At 47.4% G+C, this 24814-nt stretch overlaps 1 protein-coding gene across 2 annotated transcripts in view; it reads left to right on the forward strand.

The window, feature by feature from the left end:
- The window catches only part of STX1A (syntaxin 1A), a 235419-nt gene that overhangs the window by 149860 nt on the left and 60745 nt on the right, over positions 1 to 24814 (forward strand). For both annotated transcript variants that reach the window (XM_032769883.2, XM_032769884.2), the window contains exon 4: positions 6394 to 6467. In XM_032769883.2, the coding sequence (XP_032625774.2) occupies positions 6394 to 6467 (74 nt within the window). The remainder of the gene's footprint in view (positions 1 to 6393; positions 6468 to 24814) is intronic.

A 24814-nucleotide genomic window follows, 5' to 3' on the forward strand; every position in this document is an offset into this window, starting at 1 on the left:
CCCAGACGGAAAAGGACTCATCTTCACTAGGTTCCCCATCAGTTGCACAGGCTGCATCTCCAGTGTCCAGCACAATAATCAGAATCTTCCAGACACAGACTTCTCCCCTCCTGTGTCTGTCAGACTGAGATAAGGTGCCTGTTGAGAAAGCATGGGGCTCTGGAGGGGAGGACAGGAGTGTGGGGAGAGAGCAGACATAGAGTCAAGGAAGGTAAACTTATTTCATCAGTGTGCTCCGTTTTGTTAGCATTTTCCTGCCTCAGGGAAGCACAGAAGGGGAATGGAGTGAGCTTGATTGACAGCTTCCATTACCAGAAGAATCAGTCTTTGTAACAACTAGGGAGTGAGGACAATGAAAACATCGACCTGAGGGTGGCATTACGGCGTGTTGGGGTGCTCTGAGTAGGAGAGAAAACATTTGAACCAAAGAGCATGGAACCCCCAGGAGCCCATAAGACGTGTTCAGCTAGGGCTGCTCTGCCTCTCCAGCCAGGATTTGGGCAACCACAGTGGCTGGAGACTGCAGCCCAGCCACAGTTTAACTGCAGTGGATATAGGGCCTTATATGAGATTGGGCTTGCTTTGGTCAATGAGCGCAGCACAAAGTTGCAGACTGCTTGTCCTTTGGGGGTGAACACAACCCTCTTGCTGTTCTTAATGGAAAAATTGGCTGCGTCCTGTAGGATTAAGAAGGCAGTTCCATTGTATCTGTATTCCGTGGATTTCAAGTGAAGGAATTAAACATGGCTGGCCTGTAGAATGCCCTTCTCTGGCTCTATGGCCCGGTAACATCTGGAACTAGCATGTTTTGTTCTGGCAGTGAAAAAAGGGCATCCCTGTTTTTCATCTGAGCGCAGTCACATTTCTCATTCTTCCTCTGTGCAGCAAGCAGAGCAGCCCTTCCCCCACATGGCTAAGCAGTGCTAGACCCTCCCTGGCTCTCTGCTTGGTGGAGACTGATACAGTTGCTCCTCTCTGTACAGTAATGCATGTCCTTTGGGGCAGGTGACGCATTAATTTCACTTGGCTGCAATACCAGGCATAGTTAAAAAGGCAAATCTCTTTTTTGCTGCTGCTGAATAACACAAATATTGGGGGTTGAAATAACAAAGAGGACAGGCCAGTACAGGACTGGATACGCAGCAATCTGGTATCAGAGGGGTAGCCGTGTTAGTCTGGATGTGTAAAAGCAGAAGAGAGTCCTGTGGCACCTTATAGACGAAATGGGTATTCACCCACGGAAGCTCATGCTCCAATACGTCTGTTAGTCTATAAGGTGCCAGAGAACTCTTCACAGCAATCTGATCACTTGGTAGACTGTGCGCAAGCAAACAATGTGCCTTTTAATATGGCTACATGTAATGTATACCTCTAGGAACAAAGAATGTGGGCCACACTTACAGGGTGCGGGGCTCTATCCTGGGAAGCAGGGACTCTGAAAAGGACTTGGGAGTCATGCTGGATAATCAGCTGAACGTGAGCTCTCAGTGCTATGCTGTGGCCAAAAGAGCTAATGCGATCCTGGGATGCATAAACGGGGGAATCTCAAGTAGGAGCAGAAAGGTGATTTTACCTCTGTAGTCGGCACTGGCGTGACCACTGCTCGGATACTGTGTCCAGTTCTGGTGTCCACAGTTCAAGAAGGATGTTGATAAATTAGAGAGGTTTGAGAGAAGAGCCACAAGAATGATTAAAGGATTAGAAAACCTGCCTTATATTGAGAAACTCCAGGAGCTCAATCTATTTATCTTAACATAGAGCAGGTTAAGGGGTGACTTGACCACAGGGGGAAGAGATAGTTGATCATGGGCTCTTTAATCTAGCTGAGCAAGGTATAACACAATCCAGTGGCTGGCAGTTGAAGACAGACACATTCAGAGTGGAAATAAGGTGTAAATTTTAAACAGAGTAATTAACCACTGGAACAACTCACCAGTGGTCATGGTAGATTCTCCATCACTGACCATTTTTAATCTAGATTGGTTGTTTGTCTGAGAGAGCTCCTCTAGGAATCATTCTGGGGAAGTTCCATGGCCTGTGTTACACAGGTCAGATGATGATCCCAGTGGTCCCTTCTGGCCTTGGAGTCTGAGTCATTCCCCAGAAATGAATAGCACAGCCCCAAAGTCCATCCTTTAGAGTTACTGGGTCACTTCCTAATACATAGCCTCCTGTGGATAGGGACTAGCCACCTGGCATGTTTTATTTTGTAAGTGTGTCTATGTCACTTTGAGCGTGGCTCATTTGCTGGGGCATTTCAGCTCTGGAATTTCTCACTGCATCTAGCGATGTGCAAATAATGTTGTGTTCCATTGGGGAGTCCCTGTGAATGCTTTAGAAATACAGTGATGACTCTAGGTGAGCTCTGGAGGGGAAGCCATATCAGTGCACTCACTTCCCAAGCTGAAAATGGCTGGCATGGTTATAGAGATTGTCTATCAGAGAGGGAGGTGCACACAGTGACTCCACCAAGTGTCCATTAACAACTTGCTTATACCTTGGCCCGTACAGACAAAGTCACTTTGAGAATGGCTGGGTATCATTCCAGCTTCAGAGGAGCAGCATGATCTCTTACCAGGGTGAGAGGTTGGGGGCATAAGTGTGGAAGAGCTAAATAAGAAAACAGGTGAGGGTTCTGTACAGACTACCAAATCAGGAGGAGGAGCAGCCAGATGAGGCATTTCTAGAACAAACAAAAACATCCAAAACATGGGACCCAGGATTAATTTTACTACCCAGAGATCTGTTTAGAAAAACAGCACAGCAAAAACTCAGTGTCCAGGATCTGGGGATTACAGTGGATGAGAAGCTGGATATGAGTCAGCAGTGCGCCCTTGTTGCCAAGAAGGCTAACAGCATATTGGGCTGTATTAGTAGGAGCATTGCCAGCAGGTCGAGGGAAGTGATTGTTCCCCTCTATTCGGCACTGGTGATGCCATATCTGGAGTAAACTGCATCCAGTTTGAGGCCTCCCACTACAGAAGGGATGTGGACAAATTGGAGAGAGTCCAGCAGAGGGCAACGAAAATGATTAAGGGGCTGGGGTATATGACCTATGAGGAGAGGCTGAGGGAACTGGGCTTATTTAGTCTGCAGAAGAGAAGAGTGAGGGGCGATTTGATATCATCCTTCAGCTACCTGAAGCGGGGTTCTGAAGAAGATGAAACTCGGCTGTTGTCAGTGGTGGCAGTGACAGAACAAGGAGCAATGGTCTCAAGTTGCAGTAGGGGAGATCTAGGTTGGATATTTGGAAACACTTTCACTAGGAGGGTGATGAAGCACTGGAATGGTTTCCCTAGGGAGGTGGTAGAATCTCCATCCTTAGAGGTTTTTAAGGTCAGGCTTGATTTAGTTGGTGTTGGTCCTGCTTTGAGCAGGGGGTTGGACTAGATACCTCCTGAAGTCTCTTCCAACCCTAATCTTCTATGATTCTATGATAAGTGGGGACTGGTTTCACACCTTTGGGGATGACGAACCAGAGGGGAAGGGTCTGAGTGTCTAGTGGTTAAGAACTGAGGAAGGACGGATTTGGGAAGACTCAGGACTAGAAAGGCTGCTGAGGTCACACTGCAAGGAGTAACTAGGCTGCAGAATTGCTGCTTAGCTAGTCGGTCCCTAGTCTGTAGCAATGCATGGGATTCTTCTGTCCCAAGTGCAGGACTCTGCACTTGTCCTTGTTGAACCTCATCAGGTTTCTTTTGGCCCAGTCCTCTAATTTGTCTAGGTCCCTCTATATCCTATCCCTACCCTCCAGCATATCTACCTCTCCCCCCAACTTAGTGTCATCTGTGAACTTGCTGAGAGTGCAAACTTATTTTGGCACTCACACTCTGCACAGTCTGCACACCAGAGGACTGTGAGGAGTAAAAATAAACAAGAGGTGTATTTAGTAGAAAAACCACAAACTTGGAGATGACAGAGGAAGGGAGAGCACACAGATACAAGTTACACAATAAATAAATGGCACCACACTTCTGGCTTCACATTACAATATTAGATAAAATCCCCTTTCTAATACAAGTTAGCAATTTCATTTGAACAGTTTCCCAGCCTACCCACTAGCCATAGGCTGGATCCAGCATTCACAGACAGCCTCCCACCTTCCAGACAGTCCCCCAAATTCTGGATGAAAAGCCTCAGACACAAGCCTGGTTTTAAAAGGCCTCCCCCGCCTGCCTTGCTTTTCTTTTTCTCTTAGTCGATGGTGACTCATGTTTATTCAGAAGGTGGAAAACCCCTCTTGATTTAAGAACCAGAATGTCTGTGTCTTTCCATTAAATTTAATGATCCTCCGTTGTCCTTCCCTGGGCTGGGTGGGTACCCGAAGTTGGTTTCATGTAGACAAATGACTTGGGAGGTGCCTCTTCCTTTCTGAGCACTCACTGTAGTGTGAGTGTGGGGAGGGATAACTCAGTGGTTTGAGCATTGCCCTGCTTAAACTCTGGGTTGTGAGTTCAATCCTTGAGGAGGCCAAAAATCTGTCTGGGGATTGGTCCTGCTTTGAGCAGGGGATTGGACTAAATGACCTCCTGAGGTCCCTTCTAACTTTGCTATTCTATGATTCTTGCTGTAAGCTGGAGCTGAAGTTTTATGAGCACCGTCCTCTATAGACACAAATAAAAGCATCACAAGCATGACCTGCGTACATACCTCATAATGATTATTAAGTTTAGAGCATGAGAAGCTTTCATAAAAGACCTTAGTTTGCATGTGATTCTAGTATATTAACATTGTGTACAATCAGTTTGTTCAACTACATTTTCTTTCGGGTTCAAACCCCCTGTTCTCCCATTGGGGTGTCTGGACCCTGATTGTCACAGGATCCCATGGGAAGAAAATCAAAGGGAAAATGTAGTTCTGGAGAGTTGGCAGTTTCTTGAAGAGACAATATGAAAGCATAACACCAAACGATACCAGTACAAAGGAAAGATTGGAAGAATAGTAAGAGGCCAATATGGCTCCATTAGGAACTCTTTAATGACCTGAAAATCAAAAAGGAATCCTACAACAAGTGGACATATGACAAATCACAAAAAGAATAGCACAAGCATGTAAGGATAAAACAAGTTACTAGCAAGGGACATAAAAGGCAATAAGATTGGGTTCTTTAAATACACTATGAGTGAGAGAAACACAAAGTATAGGCCCGCTGCTTAGTAGGGAAGGAGAGCTAATAACTGAAGATCTCAAGTAGACAGGTGTTTAATGCCTATTTTGCTTCAGTTTTCACTAAGAAGGTTAATTGTAACTAGCTGTTCAATACAATTAATATTAACAAAAGACTAAAGGAACCCCAGCCAGAATAGGGAATGAACAGTTTAAAGAATATGTAGATAAAGTAGATGTAGTCAAGTTGGCAGAGCCTGACAAAGTTCACAGTAGGGTATTTAAGGAACTAGCAGAAGCAATCTCAGAACCATTAGAATCTCTGAGAACTCATGGCGGATGGGTGAGGTCCCAGAGGGCTGGAGAAGAGCTGACATAGTACCTGTCTTTAAAAAGGGGAACAAATTGGACCTGGGGAGTTACAGACTAGTCAGCCTAACTTCAATCCACGGAAAGATTCTGGAATAAATAATCAATTTGTAACCATTAAGAGAATAATTGCGAGAATTCCAACAAGGACAGTCATGGCCAAGGATCAGAGCAAGGGCAACCCTGAGGCTGGGAGTTGCAGAGGAGTTTTTAGTCAGGTCCAGGCCAGAGTCAATACCAAGGGTCATAGTCCAAATCAGGTGGTTTGAGCATTGGCCTGCTAAACCCAGGGTTGTGAGGTCAATCTTTGAGGGGGGGCACTTAGGAATCTGGGGCAAAATCAGTACTTCGTCCTGCTAGTAAAGGCGGGGGGCTGGACTCAGTGACCTGTCAGGGACACTTGCAGCTCTATGAGATAGGTATATCTCCATATATTTTGTAAAGGGAGGAGGGATAGCTCAGTGGTTTGAGCATTGGCCTGCTTAGCCCAGGGTTGTGAATTCAGCCCTTGAGGGGGCAACTTAGGGATCTAGGGCAAAATCAGTACTTGGTCCTGTTAGTGCAGGCAGGGGACTGGACTCAGTGACCTTTCAGGGTCCCTTCCAGTTCTATGAGATAGGTATATCTCCATATTGTTTTTTAGATGTAGTCTTCAGCTGTTTAAATTAGTAACCAGTACTGCACTTGTCTGTACTTGTCTGAAAAGGTAAGAGAAGCTAGAACTAGTGGTTTGTGCTCAGGAAAACTGCTTTCAGCCTAGGGTAAAATGGGCCAGTATCTCAGGACATGAGGACTGCAGTGGGATCCAGATGCATCTCTAATCCACATGTATTCTGGCTTTTAGAATTGGCTTGCAAAGCAACCTTTATTGCCTTCTAAACAGTCTAAAATAAGCTGCATTCTTCTGTCCACAACCAGGTATTGAACAGAGTATTGAACAAGAGGAAGGATTGAATAGATCATCTGCTGACCTGAGGATAAGGAAAACACAGGTGAGTCTCTGTCCTAGTGAATCTTGGTTTGGGAGGGTGGAGGTTGAGACAAGCTTTGCGCACTAACGTGTCCCAGAAGGTGATGGAGGACAAAGGCTGCAGGTATTCTGCCCAGAGCCCTGAAAAGCACTTCGCAGTAATGGGGCAGATTGCTAGGTGTGTCTGCAAAAGAGTGTGCATGCTTTGTGCACCCCCAGCCTGTATGCCTGAAGACCCAATGTGATTTCCGTGATCTGTGTCTGTAATGTAAGAAAGGGGTGCGTGCATCCAATTCCTCACATAGGTGTGCACATCAGGGCTTCTGTGTGAGTAATTTGGGTTTGGAGGGGGTGTTGCACATGTTTTGAAATATCTGGCCCAGTGGGATTTTATTGAACCAAGAAATAAACTATAGTACACGCACTTTGGGGACAGAAAGGTCCCTTCTGCAGTGTGTGCCAAACCTGGCTCCTCAGTGCACTTTAAAGAGCATGTGCGGGATCATAAGAGATGTCAAAGCTGAATGACACTGTCGGGAAGTTTATGCCCTAAAAGTGATTAGAATATAAACTTCTGGATTGTGCTCTGCAGGCCCATAATCTGCTTCTGGAAATTCACTATCTTAATGGGGCACTGCCCTGGCTGGCAGACAGGGAAATAGAATTGTTTTAACTATTCAAACGCTGCTATCTCCCATTGCAGAGGAGTTCTTTGGTAAGTGGCATCTTCTCAGTTAGCAGGTTTCTTACTGTACTGTCACAGCGATGTGGCAGTAAGTCCTACTTTATTAGCAAAGGGTTTTCAAAGGAATAAGAGGAAATTGCTGTAAGTATATTAGAATCATTGTAAAAGCAAGTCTAATGCTGCCCTGGATTCTATTAATGGGAGCACCAGGTGAAACAAGGGGGTGATTATTTCCCCCTACTCAGCACCAGGGAGACCCAGGGCTCATGTTATATGTTCAGTTTTAGGCACATGGACAGAGTGATTCCAGAGGTGAGCAACAGTAATGATAACTTAAGAACTGTATGAACAGAAGAGGAGATGTGGGATGTTTGTCACAGAAGAAAGCCAGACAGAGGGTGGACGCTGTGCTGGTCTACAGGGACATCCAGGCAATGCTTAGATACTCCAGTAGTGAGCGCCATAGCCAAATCTTTTACAGATCCATAATAATCTGCTCTGAGGAAGGCGTAGCACTAGAGGGCACTGCCCCTGGGCGAGGCATCTGCCAGCATATCTCCTGTACCAGTGAAGAGCAAATTGGAGGTGAATATAAACTGGCTATCAACAGGTTTAGGCTCAAAATTAGGCGAAGGTTTCTAACCATCAGAGGAGTGAAGTTCTGGAACAGCCTTCCAAGGGAAGCAGTGGGGCAAAAACCTAACTGGCTTGAAGACTGAGCTTGGTAAGTTTATGGAGGAGATGGTATGACAAGACTGCCAGTAGCAAAAATCCCCGAATGGCTGCAGACGGGATACTAGATGGGGAGATCTCTGAGTTACTAGAGAATTCTTTTCCAGGTATCCACTGAGGCTCTGAGAATGTGGCCAAGAGCACAACTGATCTCCATATTTGGGGTCAGGAAGGAATTTTCTCCCGGGTCAGATTGGCAGAGACTCTGGGTTTTTCACTTGCCTCTACAGCATGGGGCATGGGTCACCTGCAGGTTTAAACTAGTGTAAATGGTGAGTTCTCTCTAACTTGAAGGCTTTAAATTGTGATTTGAGGACTTCAGGAACACAGCCAGAGGTTAGGGAAGGGACCTCAGGAGGTCATCTAGTCCAACCCCCTGCTCAAAGCAGGACCAACCCCAACTAAATCATCCCAGCCAGGGTTTTGTCAAGCCTGACCTTAAAACCTCTAAGGAAGGAGACTCCACCACCTCCCTGGGGAACCCATTCCAGCGCTTCACCACCCTCGTAGTGAAAAAGTTTTTCCTAATATCCAACCTAAACCTCCCCCACTGCAACTTGAAACCATTACTCCTTGTTCTGTCATCTGGTACCACTGAGAACAGTCTAGATCCATCGTCTTTGGAACCCTCTTTCAGGTAGTTGAAAGCAGTCACGGTCTTTTGGAACAGGATGCGATTAATGGCCCTGCACACTTCCATCAACTCAAGTCCAACGGTTGACTTTCCCCACTCTGAACTGGTTAGTGACTGATCGGTAGCAGTCTGGAGTAGCCAGCTTCCACACTGCAATTGCCACATGCTTCTCCAACGACAGGACAGCTCCCATTCTCATGTCCTTGCGCCGCAGGGCTGAGGCGAGCTCATCACACTCCCATGAAAGTGGCTTTCCTCATCCAAAAGTTGTGCAGCCACTGCCCGTCATCACAAACATGCATGACGATATGATCCCAACACTCAGTGCTTGTTTCCTGAGCCCAAAAGTGGCCTTTCACTGTGGTCAACACTTCCATGAATGCCACAAGCAATCTCGTGTCATAGCTACTACATGTGTCGAGATCAATGTCGAACTCCTTTTGCCTTTGTAGTTTAAGAAATAACTCCACTGCCACTCGTGACGTGTTAGTGAGAGTGAGCAGCATATTGGTCAACAGTGCAGGATCCATTCCTGCAGACGGAAGAAGCACAGCCCGCAGTACACAAACCGTTGAAAGATGGCGCCAAATGCAGACGGAAGCACAGGGATTGCTGGGATGCAAAGCAATGCGTCACACGGCATTGGGACAGGATCCAGGATGACCCCCTCCGCCTTTTCACAACTCTTAGCGGCAGAAGAGGAAGAGATGCTTTGTGGGATAGCTGCCCAGAGTGCACCACTCTGAATACCACTGCAAGTGCCGCAAGTGTGAACATGCTATTATGCAGGCAGCCGACATCGTGAACACACAACAGCGGTTTCCCTTCAGCACTCTCTGAGCAGTGCAGTAACTGCCAGCAATGTAACTCTGCTAATGTAGACATACCCGGACACTTTTTCCCTGATAAAAGCTGTAAAAGTTCTTTAAGGGCACCTTTAAGGAAAACATGTTGGTTATATGCCCTTTGCTGCTGCTTTGAGATCCTAAAGGGACCTAAATCTTTTTTTCTCCTGCTTGTTATTTTACCTGAGAAATAACAGGAATATCAAATCTCGTCTTCTCTGTTTCTATGGATGGATTTCATAGCTTTTAACTGGAGAGCCTAGGTGCGGGAGCTTTGAGGGGGAGAGAGAACTTTTCTTCCATCTGTTCAAGAGTTTGTGTTAAACAGTGTTGACCATTTATTTTAAAATCTTTTCACTCAGTAAAAACCCCTTCCCCTCTCAATTAATCCAGTTTTATCTTCCTTGGTATCATCACCCTACTAGTTCTCCAGACTCATACAGAGTCTTCTGAATTAAAACAGAGTAGACGAGAATTGAATTTCTAATGAAAAAAGCAAACAGTACTCTCCTCCCACTAAAAAACAAACTGTTCCAGCCCCTCTCTCTGCATTATGAAGAAACTGAGTGGGGGAGACAACCTCAGCATTCCCCTGTGCAGGTCACCTGTAGTCCTTTTGGTGGCATTACGTTGTTCTGGACCAACCCCTGCTGATCTGAGCCTGTGATGCAGAGGACAGCTGAGCAGTAATTGACTTGTAGGTTTCGGAGCTGAACTGAAAAATCCCCAAAACTCCTTTGGTTCAGTTCAAACCGGACCTGAATTTTTTCAGTTTTTCTCGTCAAAAGGAAAAAAGAAAAAATAAATCATTTGGGGGGCAGGGGTCAAATTAAACTAAATTTGTTGAACTAGAAATTTTTTTTCAGTTTGTTTTTGGTGGGGTTTTTGGTTTTGGGGGTTTTTGCTTTTTAAAAAATTAGTTAATTTTCAAAATAAAATGTTGTTTCAGAACAAACAAGCAAATTGAAACGTTTCATTTTGAATTGGCCAAAGTGTAGCATTTTGGCATTTCCATTTTCTTTTTCTGGCCAAAACTGTTTGCTGATTTGACTTGAATTCGTGAATAGTTTTGGTGCCCTGAAACATGCGTTTTGCCCAGCTCTTGTGCAGAGCACCCTCAGATCAAGGCACCTTGCAGGAGTGTCCTGGCCCCTTGGCCACAGCCGTGCAGCTCTGTTCAAGTCATGGAAACAGCACTGCTGTTGTAAGTGAGGGCACCTCTGCTGGTTTATCTTTCCCTGCAAGTCCTAAATGACTGGTAGATTCTTGCTGGGCTCTTGCCTCTCCATTCCCAGCACAGATTTTAGTTTTGGAGCAGCTCCCCATGAAGCCACTTCAGCTGCTTCATGTTCTTTATATTCTTTCTCTCCTGAGCAGCTGTTGCTGTAATCGCTGCTAAGATTCCACAAGTGGCCTTCCTCTCGTTTGGACTTGTAAGAAGTTGTTGCATAGTCCGAGTCCCCCGAAATGCGCGTTCTTGAAATCTAATTGCAGCACTGGTGGTGACTGCTGTGGGAGGGGGTCACATCCCCTTGTGCTGCTGTGTCCTAGGAATCCATCACTTCATGCCTGGTAAGCCTGCTGGTTCCAAGGGCTCAGATACTCCCAAGGGCCTTCATTTGTTCAGTGCTTGAGGTGCCTTTTTCTGGTGGGTGCATGCTTGTTTAGGGGTATGCCTTGGGAAAGAGCAGCAGCATGTTTTGGTCCTTTACATTCAGCAGCATTCACTCCGTGTCTCCTCCTGAGGAGCCTCAGCACGCACCAGTTAGCTCAGACTTGTTTCTTCAGGGATAAGGATATTTTGATGAACTAGGATCCAGATGAATGATGGTGAAGGGTCCCCCCTCCTTGGGTCTGGAGCTTGGTAGGATGTAAGGGGCTGCTGGTTCTCATGCACCCTAGTCTTATCCAGGAGGGAGTATTTCACAGAGACTGATCTTCACTGGGCGAGTAACAGCTTATGTAATCCCTAGAGATTTTGCAGAGAGGGCTTGCTCCACAGAAACCACAGGTACGCCAGGAACAGCTTTGGAAAGTGAAGGAGCAGCATGGTGGGATCCCAGGTGCATTCTCTTTCACTGATTTCCAGCTCACATGTGCTCTCGTTACAAGACACTGTGCCTAGCAGCCAGCACCACAAACTCCCTCCTTTTCAGCCCAGGATATCAGGCGTCAGTGACACCTGTGCACCCCCAAAGAGTTTGTACAGTGGCAACTGACTGGCACTAAGGCTTTGTCTTCACTGCCAAGAGAAGGGCTGTGTTTATCGCAGGATAACTAATGCAGGTTAGCAGTTCCAGCAGACACAAGGCACCTGATTTTTACTGTAAGATAGCTAGGCAGGTCAGTGCTGTACTCCCACCTGTGGTAGACCTCGCCTTGCTATGTCATAGTAAAAACTACAGGCTCTCTCTCCATTAAGGTTTATCGCTGGATAGCGAACATGCATTAGTTATCCCTCTAGAAAAAACAGCTTTTTTGTAGTGAAGCCTTAGTAAACAATTGTACTGATGATGGCAGCGTTCCTCAAATGCAGCTACTGTGGCTGCATGCGGCCAACAGGGGCTTTTCTTGTGGCCACAACCTTCTGGACAGTGATTGTGTGGGGGGTGGGGGGGAAAGCAGCAGCCCCTCCCCTGGGGCCACCCAGAGGGCTTCGGCTCTGCCTCCATCTGGAAGCACAAATGCTGGAGAAGCAGACAGCCGACGGTGGAGCTCAGGCTTCCAGCTTCAGCACTGGGGTCGCAGGAGGCAGGCTCCGCCTGCACAGCAGCAGGTTCTGGCCATGGGCTCCAGCCGCATGGCGGCAGATTCCAGCCATGAGTTCCATCCCCCAAGCACAGGGCTCGGCAGGCTCCATCCTCCCAGTCCCTCAACCATCCACTGTATCATCCCTGACCCCTGCTGCCTCCCCATCCAAGGTTTAATTTGTCCCCTGGCTTGCCAGGCCTGAGTAAGTCTGCTGTGATAAATGATATTTGTGTGTTTGTTAATATCACTTTTCACTGCCTCCCAGCCAGCTAACAAGTCTGCTGTTGTGCAGAGTGGTATTAATGAACATACAAACATAACTTTTCACAGCAGCAGACTTAGTAGCTAGCAAGTCTAAAAAAAAAGGCAAAAGAAACAACAAAGAAAGACAAAAAGGTGTAAAGCACCTTATTTGTGTTTCTCTTCTGTTTAGGTCCAGTAAAGAATAGTCACAACTGTACACATTATTTGTGTTATTGAATCTGCAAAAAAAACCTACACAAATAAATTACAATGATTTGGACCTGTGTATGTTATTTGCTTTTCCTAAAGTTAAATATTTTAGGAAAAATTGTCAGAGCAGCCACCAGCAAGAGTTGGTGGCCGCACTTTGAGGCCACCAAAAAATTTGTTTTGAGAATGCCTGAGTAAACAACATGGAAATGACCCCAGCTCCCTGTCCCATCGCTGGGCTGGCCAGGCAGGGCTCATGGGGGCAGAATCCAGCTCCCTCTCCTGTTGCTGGGCCGGGGCAGGACTCATGGGGGTAGAATCCAGCTCCCTTGCCAATCGCTGGGCTGGGCTGGCCAGGCAGGACTCATGGGGGTAGAATCCAGCTCCCTCTCCGGTCTCTGGGCCAGCCAGGCAGGGCTCATGGGGGTAGAATCCAGCTCCTACTCCCGTCTCTGGGCCGGGGCAGGACTCACGAGGGTAGAATCCAGCTCCCTCTCCCGTCTCTGGGCCAGCCGGGCAGGGCTCATGGGGGTAGAATTCAACTCCTTCTCCCGTCTCTGGGCCGGGACAGGACTCATGGGGGTAGAATCCAGCTCCCTCTCCCATCTCTGGGCCAGCCGGGCAGGGCTCATGGGGGTAGAATTCAACTCCCTCTTCCATCTCTGGGCCAGCTGGGCAGTGCTAATGGGATAGAATCCAGCTCCCTCTCCCGTCGCTGGATGATCAGGCAGGGCTCATGGGGGTAGAATCCAGCTCCCTCTCTCCTTGCTTGACCAGCTGGGTACAGCTAATGGAGGTAGAATCCAGTTCCCTCTCCCATCGCTGGGCCGGGGCAGGACTCATGGGGGTAGAATCCAGCTCCCTCTGCCATCGCTGGGCCAGCCACGCAGGGCTAATGGGCTAGAAACCAGCTCCCTCTCCTGTCGCTGGATGGTCAGGCAGGGCTAATGGGATAGAAACCAGCTCCCTCTGCCATTGCTGGGCTGGTCAGGCAGGGCTAATGAGGGTAGAATCCGGCTCCCTCTCCCTTTGCTGGGTTGGCCAGGCAGGGTTAATGGGATAGAATCCAGCTCCTTCTTCTGTCACTGGGCCGGTTTCATAAGAGTAAAACCTAGAAAAAAAACCGTGAGCAGTGAAGTCAGTAGCTCTGATTTTGGGCTGTGCACTCTTTTTCTGACACCCTGACACTGTCACCACCATTGGCTTAGGTCACTTCTTCCTAGCTTCGTCACCCCAACCAGTTCAGGAACTCAGTAGCTGCACCGGCTTTGCCCAGGGTAGGCAACAGCAGCCTTATCTGTGCATGGACAAATTGATATTTTAATGTAGTGCATCAGTATAGCCAATAACTTCGCTTCAGACTCAGCCTGTCTGAAAACCCCTTTCAGGCGAGGTGAGGGTGGTTTCAGCGTTTGGGGTTTATCTCATTTTCCTGCTTGAAACTGCTGCTTTATGTCTGATAGTCCATTCTGCAGCTGGTGTCTAGTCAGTAGAGCGGCCTTCAGCACTGGACATAATAGATTCTGCCATGCCTTGCGCAGCTGTGGTAGGCTCTTGCCAGCTCTGCCCTGATTCAGTCTGGGAAAAGTGCTACACAAAACTGATTTAAAGCAAATGATTGAAAGGAATCCCTCCAGACCATGCTGCAGCTCCCACCTACTGGGATGTTCGTTGGAGCAGGACATAACAAAGCTCCCAACTTTTGCCACATCACAGCACTTCCTGCCTGACCCAGCCAGGGGTCTTGGGCAGATAGCAAAATCTGCTACTCACCAGATCTTCCTGGGACAGTGTGCATGTGGGCAGTAGTGAGCATCTTGTAGCAAAATCTTCCCATTATACAAATAACTGCCTGAAAATCAGGGAGAGGAAAATACAGAGGGCAGGAAATAACAAAAACAAAAACACAGAACCCATGATTTTAAGGGGGCTCCATCATTTTTGCTGCATTCTACGACATGCTGCTAATTCTAAGCTTGCTTTTTAAAAATTGGTTTCTGCCCTTTCCCATTGCAAAGTTCCTCCTCTACCTTGGTGGGTCCTGTGCTTATTGGCAGATTTGCTCACCTCAGTGATCTTCCCCTCTTGTGGAACCCACAGTCTGGGTCAGCTCCTCCTGTGTCTGATCAGGAGTTGGGAGGAACCCGGTCCCACCCTCTACTGTGGATCACAGCTGTCTATAGTGCCTCCTGTAACAGCTGCATGACAGCTACAACTCCCTGGGCTACTTCCCCATGGCCTCCTCCAAACACTTTTATCCTCACCACAGGACCTTCCTCCTGGTATCTGATAACGCTTTGTATTCCTCGGTCCTCCAGCAACACATTCTCTCACTCTCACTCTCACTCTCACTCTTAGCTCCTTGCGCCTCTTGCTCCCAGCTCCTTACACGCAAATCTCATTGACTAACTGGGAGGCTTTTAACTAGTTCCAGCCAGCCCTTGATTGGCTTCAGGTGTCCCAATCATTGTAGCTCTCTCCGCTGCCTTCTAGAAAGATCTTAATTGGCCCCAGGTGTCTTGATTAACCTGGAGCAACTGCCATTTGGTTACCATGGTACCAGGGATTTGGTTAGCCTGGGGCTAACATACCTGTTCCTCACTACTTTACTGTAGTCATCTGACCTTGCCCCATCACAAAAGATACAGCTGCTACTATCCGAGTGCAGTAGCGCCCACAAACCCCAGCCTAGAGTAGAGCCCCACTGTGCTAGGCACTGTGCGCATGCATCCTGAGAGGCAATCCCTGCCCTGAAGACTTTGAATTCATAGACAAGGGCAGGGAAGGGAACCAAAGGAGGGATAGCTCAGTGGTTTGAGCATTGGCCTGCTAAACCCAGGGTTGTGAGTTCAATCCTTGAGGAGGCCATTTGGGGATTGGTCCTGCTTTGAGCAGTGTGTTGGACTAGATGATCTCCTGAGGTCCCTTTGAACCCTAATAATCTATGATTCTGTGAGGCCCAGAGAGGAGCAGTGACTCATCCAAAGTCAAAAAGCCGTTCATAGGGACAAGAATAGAAGCAAGATCTCTGACTTCCAGTCTAGTGCAGTACCCACTAGATCACACTCTGTGAGCTGCCTGTTAGGCCTGGTCTACACTGGGGGAGGATTGATCTAAGATACTCAACTTCAGCTACAAGAATAGTGTAGCTGATGTCGATGTGACTTAGATTGACTTACTTCGTGTCCTCGCGGCGTGGGATCGACGGCTGCCGCTCCCCCATCGACTCCGCTTCTGCCTCTTGCCCTGGTGGAGTTCCGGAGTCGACAGGGAGCGTGTTCGGGGATTGATCACTACCTGCCGATTCAGCGGGTAGTGTAGACATACCCTTAGAGCAGTCTTGTGGGGAATGCAAGCAATTATCAGCCTACCTGGTGCACTCTGCTCCCCGACCCCTTCACATCTTAGCAGGGACTGTACATGAAGCATGGGCACTTTCTTTTATCCTCTCTTTAATAAAGACCTGCCCATGAATGCAGTTGGGAAATGCGGGAGTGACAGTTCCAGGCATCAAGTGATCTTGGCCATGTTGTACCCATGGAGTATTTTCTAGCTCTGGTTTTGTGAGCATATATGTTCCTATTTGTGGCATGAAATGCTTCTGATAAAACTAGAGATGGCCCCAAATGGGAATATCCTGGTCCAACCTTCCTGCATTCTGGGAGGATTCAGATTTGTAACCCCAGAACTAAACTCATCTAATGAGATGAAAGACGGCCCAGTGGGTAGGGCACTCACCAGACTTGGGATCAATTCCTTCTTCCACCACAGAGCTGTGTGACCTTGGGCCAGTCACTTAGTCTCTCTTGGCCTCAATTTCCATCTGTACAATGGGGATAATGGCACTGCCCTGCTCCTGGGGGGTAAGATGCTCTGATAATGGGAGTACTATATAAGTACTGGAGATCTGGTCGGGAGTTCAGGCCTCATCCAGAACCAGCAAGGGCCTGTTTGCTTGTCCCTGCCCTTTGCCTGTGATTTTAGTACCAGTGTTTCACAAACCAGTGCAGTGCTGCTGCCAGGGGTAATACAGGCTTGACGATGTGAGAAAATTGTGCTCCTTTCCTAGACTGTACAGCTTTATAAACCAATTTAGTTAAAATGGGACAAACCCCATGTGCAGATGCTCTTGTCTCCGTTTAAACCATCTTGTATCGATTTGGCTATTGTTTTGTTTTGGCTGAAACAGTTTGGTGAATTTTACAAGAATCAGTGAAATGATTCCAAACCCAAATCAACTTTGGCCAGCTAGAGCCACCCAGCTCTACTCATAATCTGAAATTTGAGCTGCAGCTACTTAACTAAACCAAAAAGAACAGGAGTACTTGTGGCACCTTAGAGACTAACAAATTTATTTCAGCATGAGCTTTCGTGAGCTACAGCTCACTTCTTCGGGTGCATAGAATGGAACACAGACAGGAGATATTTATACATACAGAGAAGATGAAATATGCGGTGGAAGTATGCACATTTCATGTTCTCTGTATGTATAAATATCTCCTGTCTGTGTGTCCCATTCTATGCATCCGAAGAAGTGAGCTGTAGCTCAGGAAAGCTCATGCTGAAATAAATGCGTTAGTCTGTAAGGTGCCACAAGTACTCCAGTTCTTTTTGTGGATACAGACTAACACAGCTCCTACTCTGAAACTTAACTAAATCAGTTTCTAAAGCAATTTCGTTACATCAGTGCAACTTTGTAAACCAGACCCAAGACAATGTCAGTCTAGCATATTTCGAGCAAAGTACACAGAGTTCCTGAGGCAGCCTTTACTAGCGGAGCAAAGTGGGATCAGAGGAAAATGTATGGACACACAAATCCTCCTGGGCGCCATGTCTGATCCTAGATAATCCCCGTTATGTTCACTCTCAAGAAGCTCCTGCTTTGGATGCTCATGGTCATTCCCTTCCTCCCATGAGGACCCTTGTTTAGAATTATTTCTAGTCTTCAGGGAACTCCAGCACTTTGTCAGTTGCTCCCAGGTGTCGTCCTAGCCGCAAGCTGGGAGCATTTCCTGGTTCTGCCCTCCCAATACACTAGCGTTTATACACCTTGTGTGGGCTGTTCCTGAGAGAGGTCTCTGGAACTTCTCAGAGGAGGCAGGTGCACTGTTGTCCTCTTGTGTATCAGTCTGAAGGGGAGTCTGAGAAACAAAGTCCTGTACATCAGGTGACACTGCAGGACTGCAGACTCTGCTGTGTCTGTACTGAACATTACAGGTAGACAGAGCTGCACTCTCTCAGGCTGCAAGCTCCAAGAGGCTGATCTGAGGCTGTAACCCGGGAAAGAGCATGGTGGCCTTGTGTCAGGCAGAGGACACTGAGAGCCTGCTGTGTCTGCCCGGAGCACCAGGTGCCGCCGTTCTCCTAGGGGGACGGCTGTAGCATTTATTTTGATGTGTAGCTCTTTGGATGGAATACCCTGTTAGGAGTGTAAAAATCCTCAGTTACTTGGGTGTGACACCATGTGGCAAAGGGTCGTTTCCCCCTTCCCCCCTTCAGCATGTGTCCCATGAAACCTGAAATGAATGCAGTGGGACAGCTCCTCAGCGGGTGTACATTATTCACACTTATAGCAGTGTTCAGTGTACAGCATATCCACTGCCCTCAGTACAACTGCAGGAACAGGGCTTGTTCGTTTCATAGCCCTGTTTGCTGGCACAGCCCTGAGCGAAGCATAAAACATTATAATCCCTTGGCATTTTATAGTGGGGGAGGCAGGGGGGGAAGAGTGGGAAAAGTGATGGACAAAGGAAAGAACTGGTCCTGACCAAACCCTAACAGTGTGCTGGTTTTGAAGATGTCATGTTTGAAGGCAGCCCTAAATTCTGGGATTGCTGCAGAATGGACTGTAATTGCTATACGTGTGCCCTTTCCATTCCTGCATCGCATTGTCAGCATGAAAATAGTGGTACAGTAATTACTGGAACTTAGTAAAACTTACTGGTGCCTACCCACCATTTTGTGCTCACCAACCTGAGACCAGGGAAGCATGAAATCTTCTGCTTGCAGGATCTATCCGCTTCACTGAGGTGACTGATCAGCATCGAGTGCTCTCCCATTTGAGCCTAAGGGTTTGGCTACACACAGATGTTGCACCAGTTTAACTAAAGATGCAATGTTAAACGAGTGCAACTTTGTGTGTGGACGCTCTGAAACGAATTTAAACCTGGCTTATATTTATAGGAGGAAGCCAATCGGATAGAAGCCAGATTTAAACTGATTTCAAATCTTGTCCACATGGGATGTTTTCACTGGTTTAACTTCAATGGGTTTTAAAACTCAGTAGTTAAACCAGTACAGACCTGTGTGGACACTCTTATTCTGGGGTAGCTTAAACCTGTTCTCAGTTGTCTTTCACTAACCCTTAAATCAAAAAACATCTGTCCACACAGTTTGTAAACCATTTGAATTAAAAGTGTCTTAAGTCCATAAGTACCCACATGGCAAACAGGACTTTGACAATGGGCCCTAGCAGACAAAGGTAGAACAAGATCCAATAGCTGGGAGCTGTTGCTAGACAAATTCAGACTAGAAATAACAGGCACATGTTTAACAGTGAGGGTGATTAGCTATTGGAACAGCTCACAAAGGGATTCTCCATCACTGACCATTTTTAAATCAAGTTTTTCTAGAGCTTCAAACAGGAATTCATTCAGAGACGTTCTCTGGCAGAGGTCAGACTAGATGTCCCTTCTGGCCTTGAGAGCTATGACTAAACTGGTGCAAACTGGTGCAAATGTGTGCTGTGGACAATCAGGGGCAAGCCCTGCACCTGTGGGCTACTCTGGGACTGGGGGCACTGGGTCACTGTAGCTTAGCCAGCAGTTGGGGGAAATTCAATCAACATCCCATCAAATGTGCTAAGCTGTCATGCTCCTGGTGATGGCTAAGAAGCCTGCCAGATTCTGGTGGCCATTCTGACCTTCCAGGTTCTGTGATTTGTAACTTTCAAAAACTTGTCTACTGACCACAGAGCATGGGTGCCAGCCCTGAAGCTGAAAGGGCTTTGGGGTGAGGGGTTGCCAGGGAATGGCCAGAGGACAAAATTGGGTTTATAGTGGAAAATGAGACACCACCTTAAGCACTTAACTTCTGCCACTCAGCATAGCAAATGGAAATGTATCTTTAAGCTGGTCCCTAGAGCCTCATTTATAATGTACTAATCAGAAGCTGGATTGTTGGGGCTACAGAGGAAGAAACATTTGAACTGCCTTGTGCATCAGCGATTCTTGGCCTTGCAGAGCTAGAGCAATAATGCAATAGTGCAGGGAGTTGTGGAAATTCGCCTGCAGCATTTGCATGCTGACATCAAACATGGCAATGTCCTGATGCAAACATGGCAATGCATCAACCAGCTGTCAGGCCAGGATGATTGTGTTACCTTCCTCGCAACATTCTCTGACTCCCAGCAGGCAGAGTGGGGGATGTGCTGAAGGGTGTTTCTCACCTTTGCTTCTCACCCTGCTCCTGTCTGCTTGAAAGGGTGGAGTGGAATTTTGGCTGCCTAAATCGATGAGCTCAGCACTCCCTCTGCTCCCTTCTCTGTATCAGGCAGCTTGTGGAGCACTCCTGTGATCGGTGCTCCACTTGTTCTGCCTGAGGCTAAGCTCTACCAGAACAGGCATGTGTTGTGTGGTGGGCTGGGCGAGTGGCTCGGGCACTGGACTGGGACTCAGGAGATCTGGGTGCAGTTCCTGGCTCAGCCCCAAATGCTGCGTGGTCACTCATCTGCTCAGCCTCAGTTCCCATATATAACATGCGGGGCGAGATGTTTCCCCACCTCCCAGGGTGCTGTGAGGGTCATCCTCAGTGCTTAGCGGTCCCACATCTTCTTTCCTTGTTTTCTTTTTATTTATATGGCTATGGAACCTTTTACTGTTGGTTTGAATTCTCTCTGCAGGGTCCAACTCTGCTTGGCTTTTGGCAGTTCTCACTTTATCCCTACACTTTCTGACCTCCAAAGGTAGCTTTCCTTGCTGATCCATCCCTTCTTCCATTCCTTGTAGACTTCTGGTTTCTCTTAATCATCTCTTTGAGATACTTGCTCATCCAACCTGCTCTGCAACCTTCTGGAGAATTTTTCCTCTTGCTTGGAACGCAGGCTTCAGAGAGCTTCTGCAACTTCGATTTAAAGTGATCCCAAGACTCCTACACATTCAGACCCTGGAGTTCTTCAGTCCAGTCCATTTCCCTCACTAATTCCCTTAATTTTTTTAAGTTTGCCCTTTCGAAATCAAGGCCCCTATTTACAGATCTGTTTTTGTTTATCCTTCCATTTACTTTAAAATGAATTAGCTCGTGATCACTCAAACCAAGCTTGTCCCCTACAACCAGCTCTTCAGTGAGGTCCTCACTACTCACCAATACCAAATCTAAAATGGCATCACTTCTTGTTGGTTCAGCAAGTATTTGGTGACAAAATCTGTCAGCTATCACCTCCAGGAGAATCTGGGCCCTGCTGTTATTAGTAGCACTTGTCCTCCAGTCTATAGCTGGGAAGTTAAAGTCTCCCATAATCACACAATTCCAAGTAGTATTTATTTCATTAAAAGCATTAAAGAGGTCTCTATCTATATCCAAATTGGATCCTGGGGGTCTGTAGCACATCTCAAGCACTATCTCAGGGGGCATCCAGTAGCTTCCTTCCCCAAAGTGATTTAGGCTCACACAGACTCTGTCTTATCCATTCCAACACTCCTAATTCCTTTCAGTCTACCTCACCATTAACATACAATGCTACTCCACCACCTTTGCCTTTATTTCTGTCTTTCCTGAACAGCACATACCCTTCCATACCTATACTCCAGTCATGGCTACTGTTGCACCATGTTTCTGCTATCCCTCTAATATCTGGTTTCATTTCCTGCACCAGTTGCTCTAGGTCCTCCATTTTGTTACCCAGGCTCCTTGCATTGGTCTACAAACATCTTACCTGTTGCTGCTTGGCTTTGCCAACATTCTTCACTCCATTGCGTATAGTCATTCTGAGGCCACTGTCACCTATCTGACTGGTAACAGCCCTATCCTTCCTCGTAATGTCCATTCTCCTATCCACTGCTGTTCCTTTCTGCATTGCTGCATCCTTTCTTATTTGATTTTCTTTCCTCTCAATGTTAAAATCAGGTCTGGAGATTACGTGAGCATTTCCCAACTGTCTCCCCCAGCTCCAGTCACGTGAGACACGTGTGAATCCAGCACCTTTCTGACTGGCTAATACTGGGAAACAACAGTGCTAATCCTGTCATTCATTCAGTAATGCCATTTACTGCTTCCCCAAACGCAGAGTTTGAAACCTCCTTCCCAAAAGTTTTGGGGTGTTCAAACCTGGAGTTCTGGTTCTGACCCATTTCTAATGCTCTAGTAACATTGGTGACCCCTGTAAATTACAGGGGGAACTCCAGGTGGGAGACCCAAGTTTGTCATATTTATATCATTAATCAGTTACATTCAGTGCTCTCTCCTTTTCTCCCTTCTCCTCTTCTCTGCACCCCTTTCTCTCCCCTCTCCTTTCCCTGTTTCTCTCTCTTCATGTCCTCTTCATTGCTCCCTTGACTCTTCTTCAGTCTCTCTCCATGTAGAGATGAGAGAATCATTTGCAGGAGGTGACCTATTGAGCTCCTGGAACCTCCCTTTGTGCTTATGGAATGTCCATGAGCCAAACAGTTTCCTCCAATTTGTTTGCTATTGACTTTAAATCTCTGATTGAGTGCAAGTCGTTCTCTGCAAGTACTCAACAGTCACTGTTCAAGCTGGGTGTGTTCATTGTGATTGGTCAAATAAGTCCCCTGGTATTTTGTGTTACCTGACTGAATGAGTTTGCAAGCAGTTCCTGCACAACACGTCAATGTAAAATTTGGTTTCCACAGATGCTTGAGCACAAGACTTTGAAATTTGCTTCCAGTGAAAGCTCAGTCACTAACATGTTGGCGGAAAGCGATCACAAACATGCTGGATGTGGATTCATTTAGCAATTTGACTTGATCTTCCTAGCATACATTTGGGGCTATTTTCCCAGCTCTGGTATTAGCTAGGTATCTAAATCAGGTACTGAGCAGGATCCCGGAAACTGCATTCCAGCCTGACCAAGCTTCCCGCTTAGCATACACCACAAATCACAGTCAGTGAGCTCTGCAGTGAGCACCCAGCTGAGGTTAGTGTCTGTATTCCACTTGGGTCTTATTAACTGTTGTTCACGGATTTTCTGGAGCACATCCCTGTGTAATGGAAAGAAAGACAGCAAGATCATAGTGTTCTGTCTGCTGAGGGCCTGTGAATCTGACAGGCAGCTGAGTTCTTGGAGAACAGTCCCTGTTCACCAGCTGAATGGAGAACAGTTAAAACATTTAAGGCCATAGTCATCATGGTGTGCTCCAGCAAAGCGTCCCCCAGGCCTCAATGATAAACAGAGCTGGCGGGTCTATTAGAAAGGAAACATTGGTTCAGTCGTTCTTTCGCCAGGCTGTGCTGTGAACTAGAGGTGGTGTTACAGGGGAGCCGCAAAGATTCAGCATAAACCAAACATTCTGCATCGATTGTAACTCCATATCCACCCGCACTGGAGAGCTACACACATAGACTTTGCAGCTCTTGAACTCTCTGACAGATGGCCTGACAGTGCAGTTGAGAGGGACGGCGTGCAAAAATTAGAGATTTCATAAAAGAAAAGTTGGGACTGCTCCTCCTAATAGGGAGCACTGACTGAACAGCCCCTCAGGGTGTGAGATAGGGCAGGACCCCCTGCTTCAAACCTTGCCTTGCCTTCCTGGGGTTCCCCTCAGCACAGTCGCAGGTCCTGTGATGAGCTGACTTCATCACAAGCGTCTCAGGCTAAGCGAGCACGGGGCAGGTAATGCCCAGCTGTCTTACTGGTGCTTATGACGTTGTGATCAGCATTAGGAAATGAACTAGGAATCTGGAGCTCCAACAATTAACTTGTAGGCTTGAGGAGATAATGCCCCCTAGCACCTCCCCACAGCAAAGGGCTGACTCAAGGACTCCCCTCTAAAAAAAGCAGGGAGCCCTTCAGAAGACACATTTTCACTGACTGTTCAAATACGCACATTCCTCTTAACCCAGCGGCCCAGGGGGACCACAAGCATTCCTCTTGAGCAGTGGTTTTCAAACTGCAGGTCGCAGCCTAGAACTGGGTCACAGAACATAAGGCATTGGGTCGTGATGGCTCTGGTCAGCACTGCCGACCAGGCCGTTAAAAGTCCCATCGGTGGTGCTGCCCAGCTAAGGCAAGCTAGTCCCTGTCTGTTGTGACACTGCGTTGTGCCCCAGAAGCAGCTAGCAGCAGGTCCGGCTCCTAGGCGGGGGGGCCACGGGCCTCACGCACTGCCCTCGCCCCAAGCTCTGGCTCTGCACTCCCATTGGCTGGTTTCTGGCCAATGAAAGCTGGGGGGCGGTGCCTGTGGGCAAGAGCCACGCGGAGCCGCTTGCACCCTTCCGCCTACGAGCTGGATCTGCTGCTGGCTGCTTCTGGGGTGCAGCGCGATCCACAGTGCCAGGACAGGCAGGAAGCCTGCCTCTGTACCCCCACTGCGCCGCTGACCAGGAGGCACCCCAGGTAAGCCCACGCCCCAACCCTGTGCCCCAATCCCCACCCCCAGCCCTGAGCCCCACCAAACTTGGAACCCCTTCCTGTACCCTGAATGCCTCATTTCTGGCTCCACCCCAGAATCTGCATCCCCAACCAAAGCCCTCACCCCCTCCCCACCCCAACCCCCAATTTCATGAGCATTCATGGTCTGCCATAAAATTTCCATACCCAGATGTTGCCCTCGGGCCAAGAAGTTTGCCCACCCCTGGTCTAAAAGAATCAATGGCAGAGAAGTTTTTCCTGAGAAATGGATAAAGATTGAGGAAATTTAACTTTCCCCCACAACATAGTGTAGTAAAAGAGCACAGCAGATGGTATTTGACTGGATTTTACTTTCATGGCTTATAGTAGCATTAACATTGTAGAGGCATTAGCTGAATCTCCAGAAGTAGGCTACATAACTTTTCAAATAGCACCTTCTGTAAAGCAATTTGCACAGCTCTTGGATCTTTTGCCCCTGGGGACAGAGGACACTTGCCTAGATCAAAGCAGAGATAATGGAGTATGTCATTCAATAAAAAAATCACAGGAAACTATAATGGGTAGGCAAACAGAGTGTCTGTAATCTGATGGAGAAAATGTCTTCTTATTTCATAGAATCATAGATTATTAGGGTTGGAAGGGACCTCAGGAGATCATCTAGTCCAACCCCCTGCTCAAAGCAGGA

The sequence above is a fragment of the Chelonoidis abingdonii genome, chromosome 20 (genome assembly GCF_003597395.2).
Source record: "Chelonoidis abingdonii isolate Lonesome George chromosome 20, CheloAbing_2.0, whole genome shotgun sequence".
Lineage (NCBI taxonomy): Eukaryota > Metazoa > Chordata > Testudines > Testudinidae > Chelonoidis > Chelonoidis abingdonii.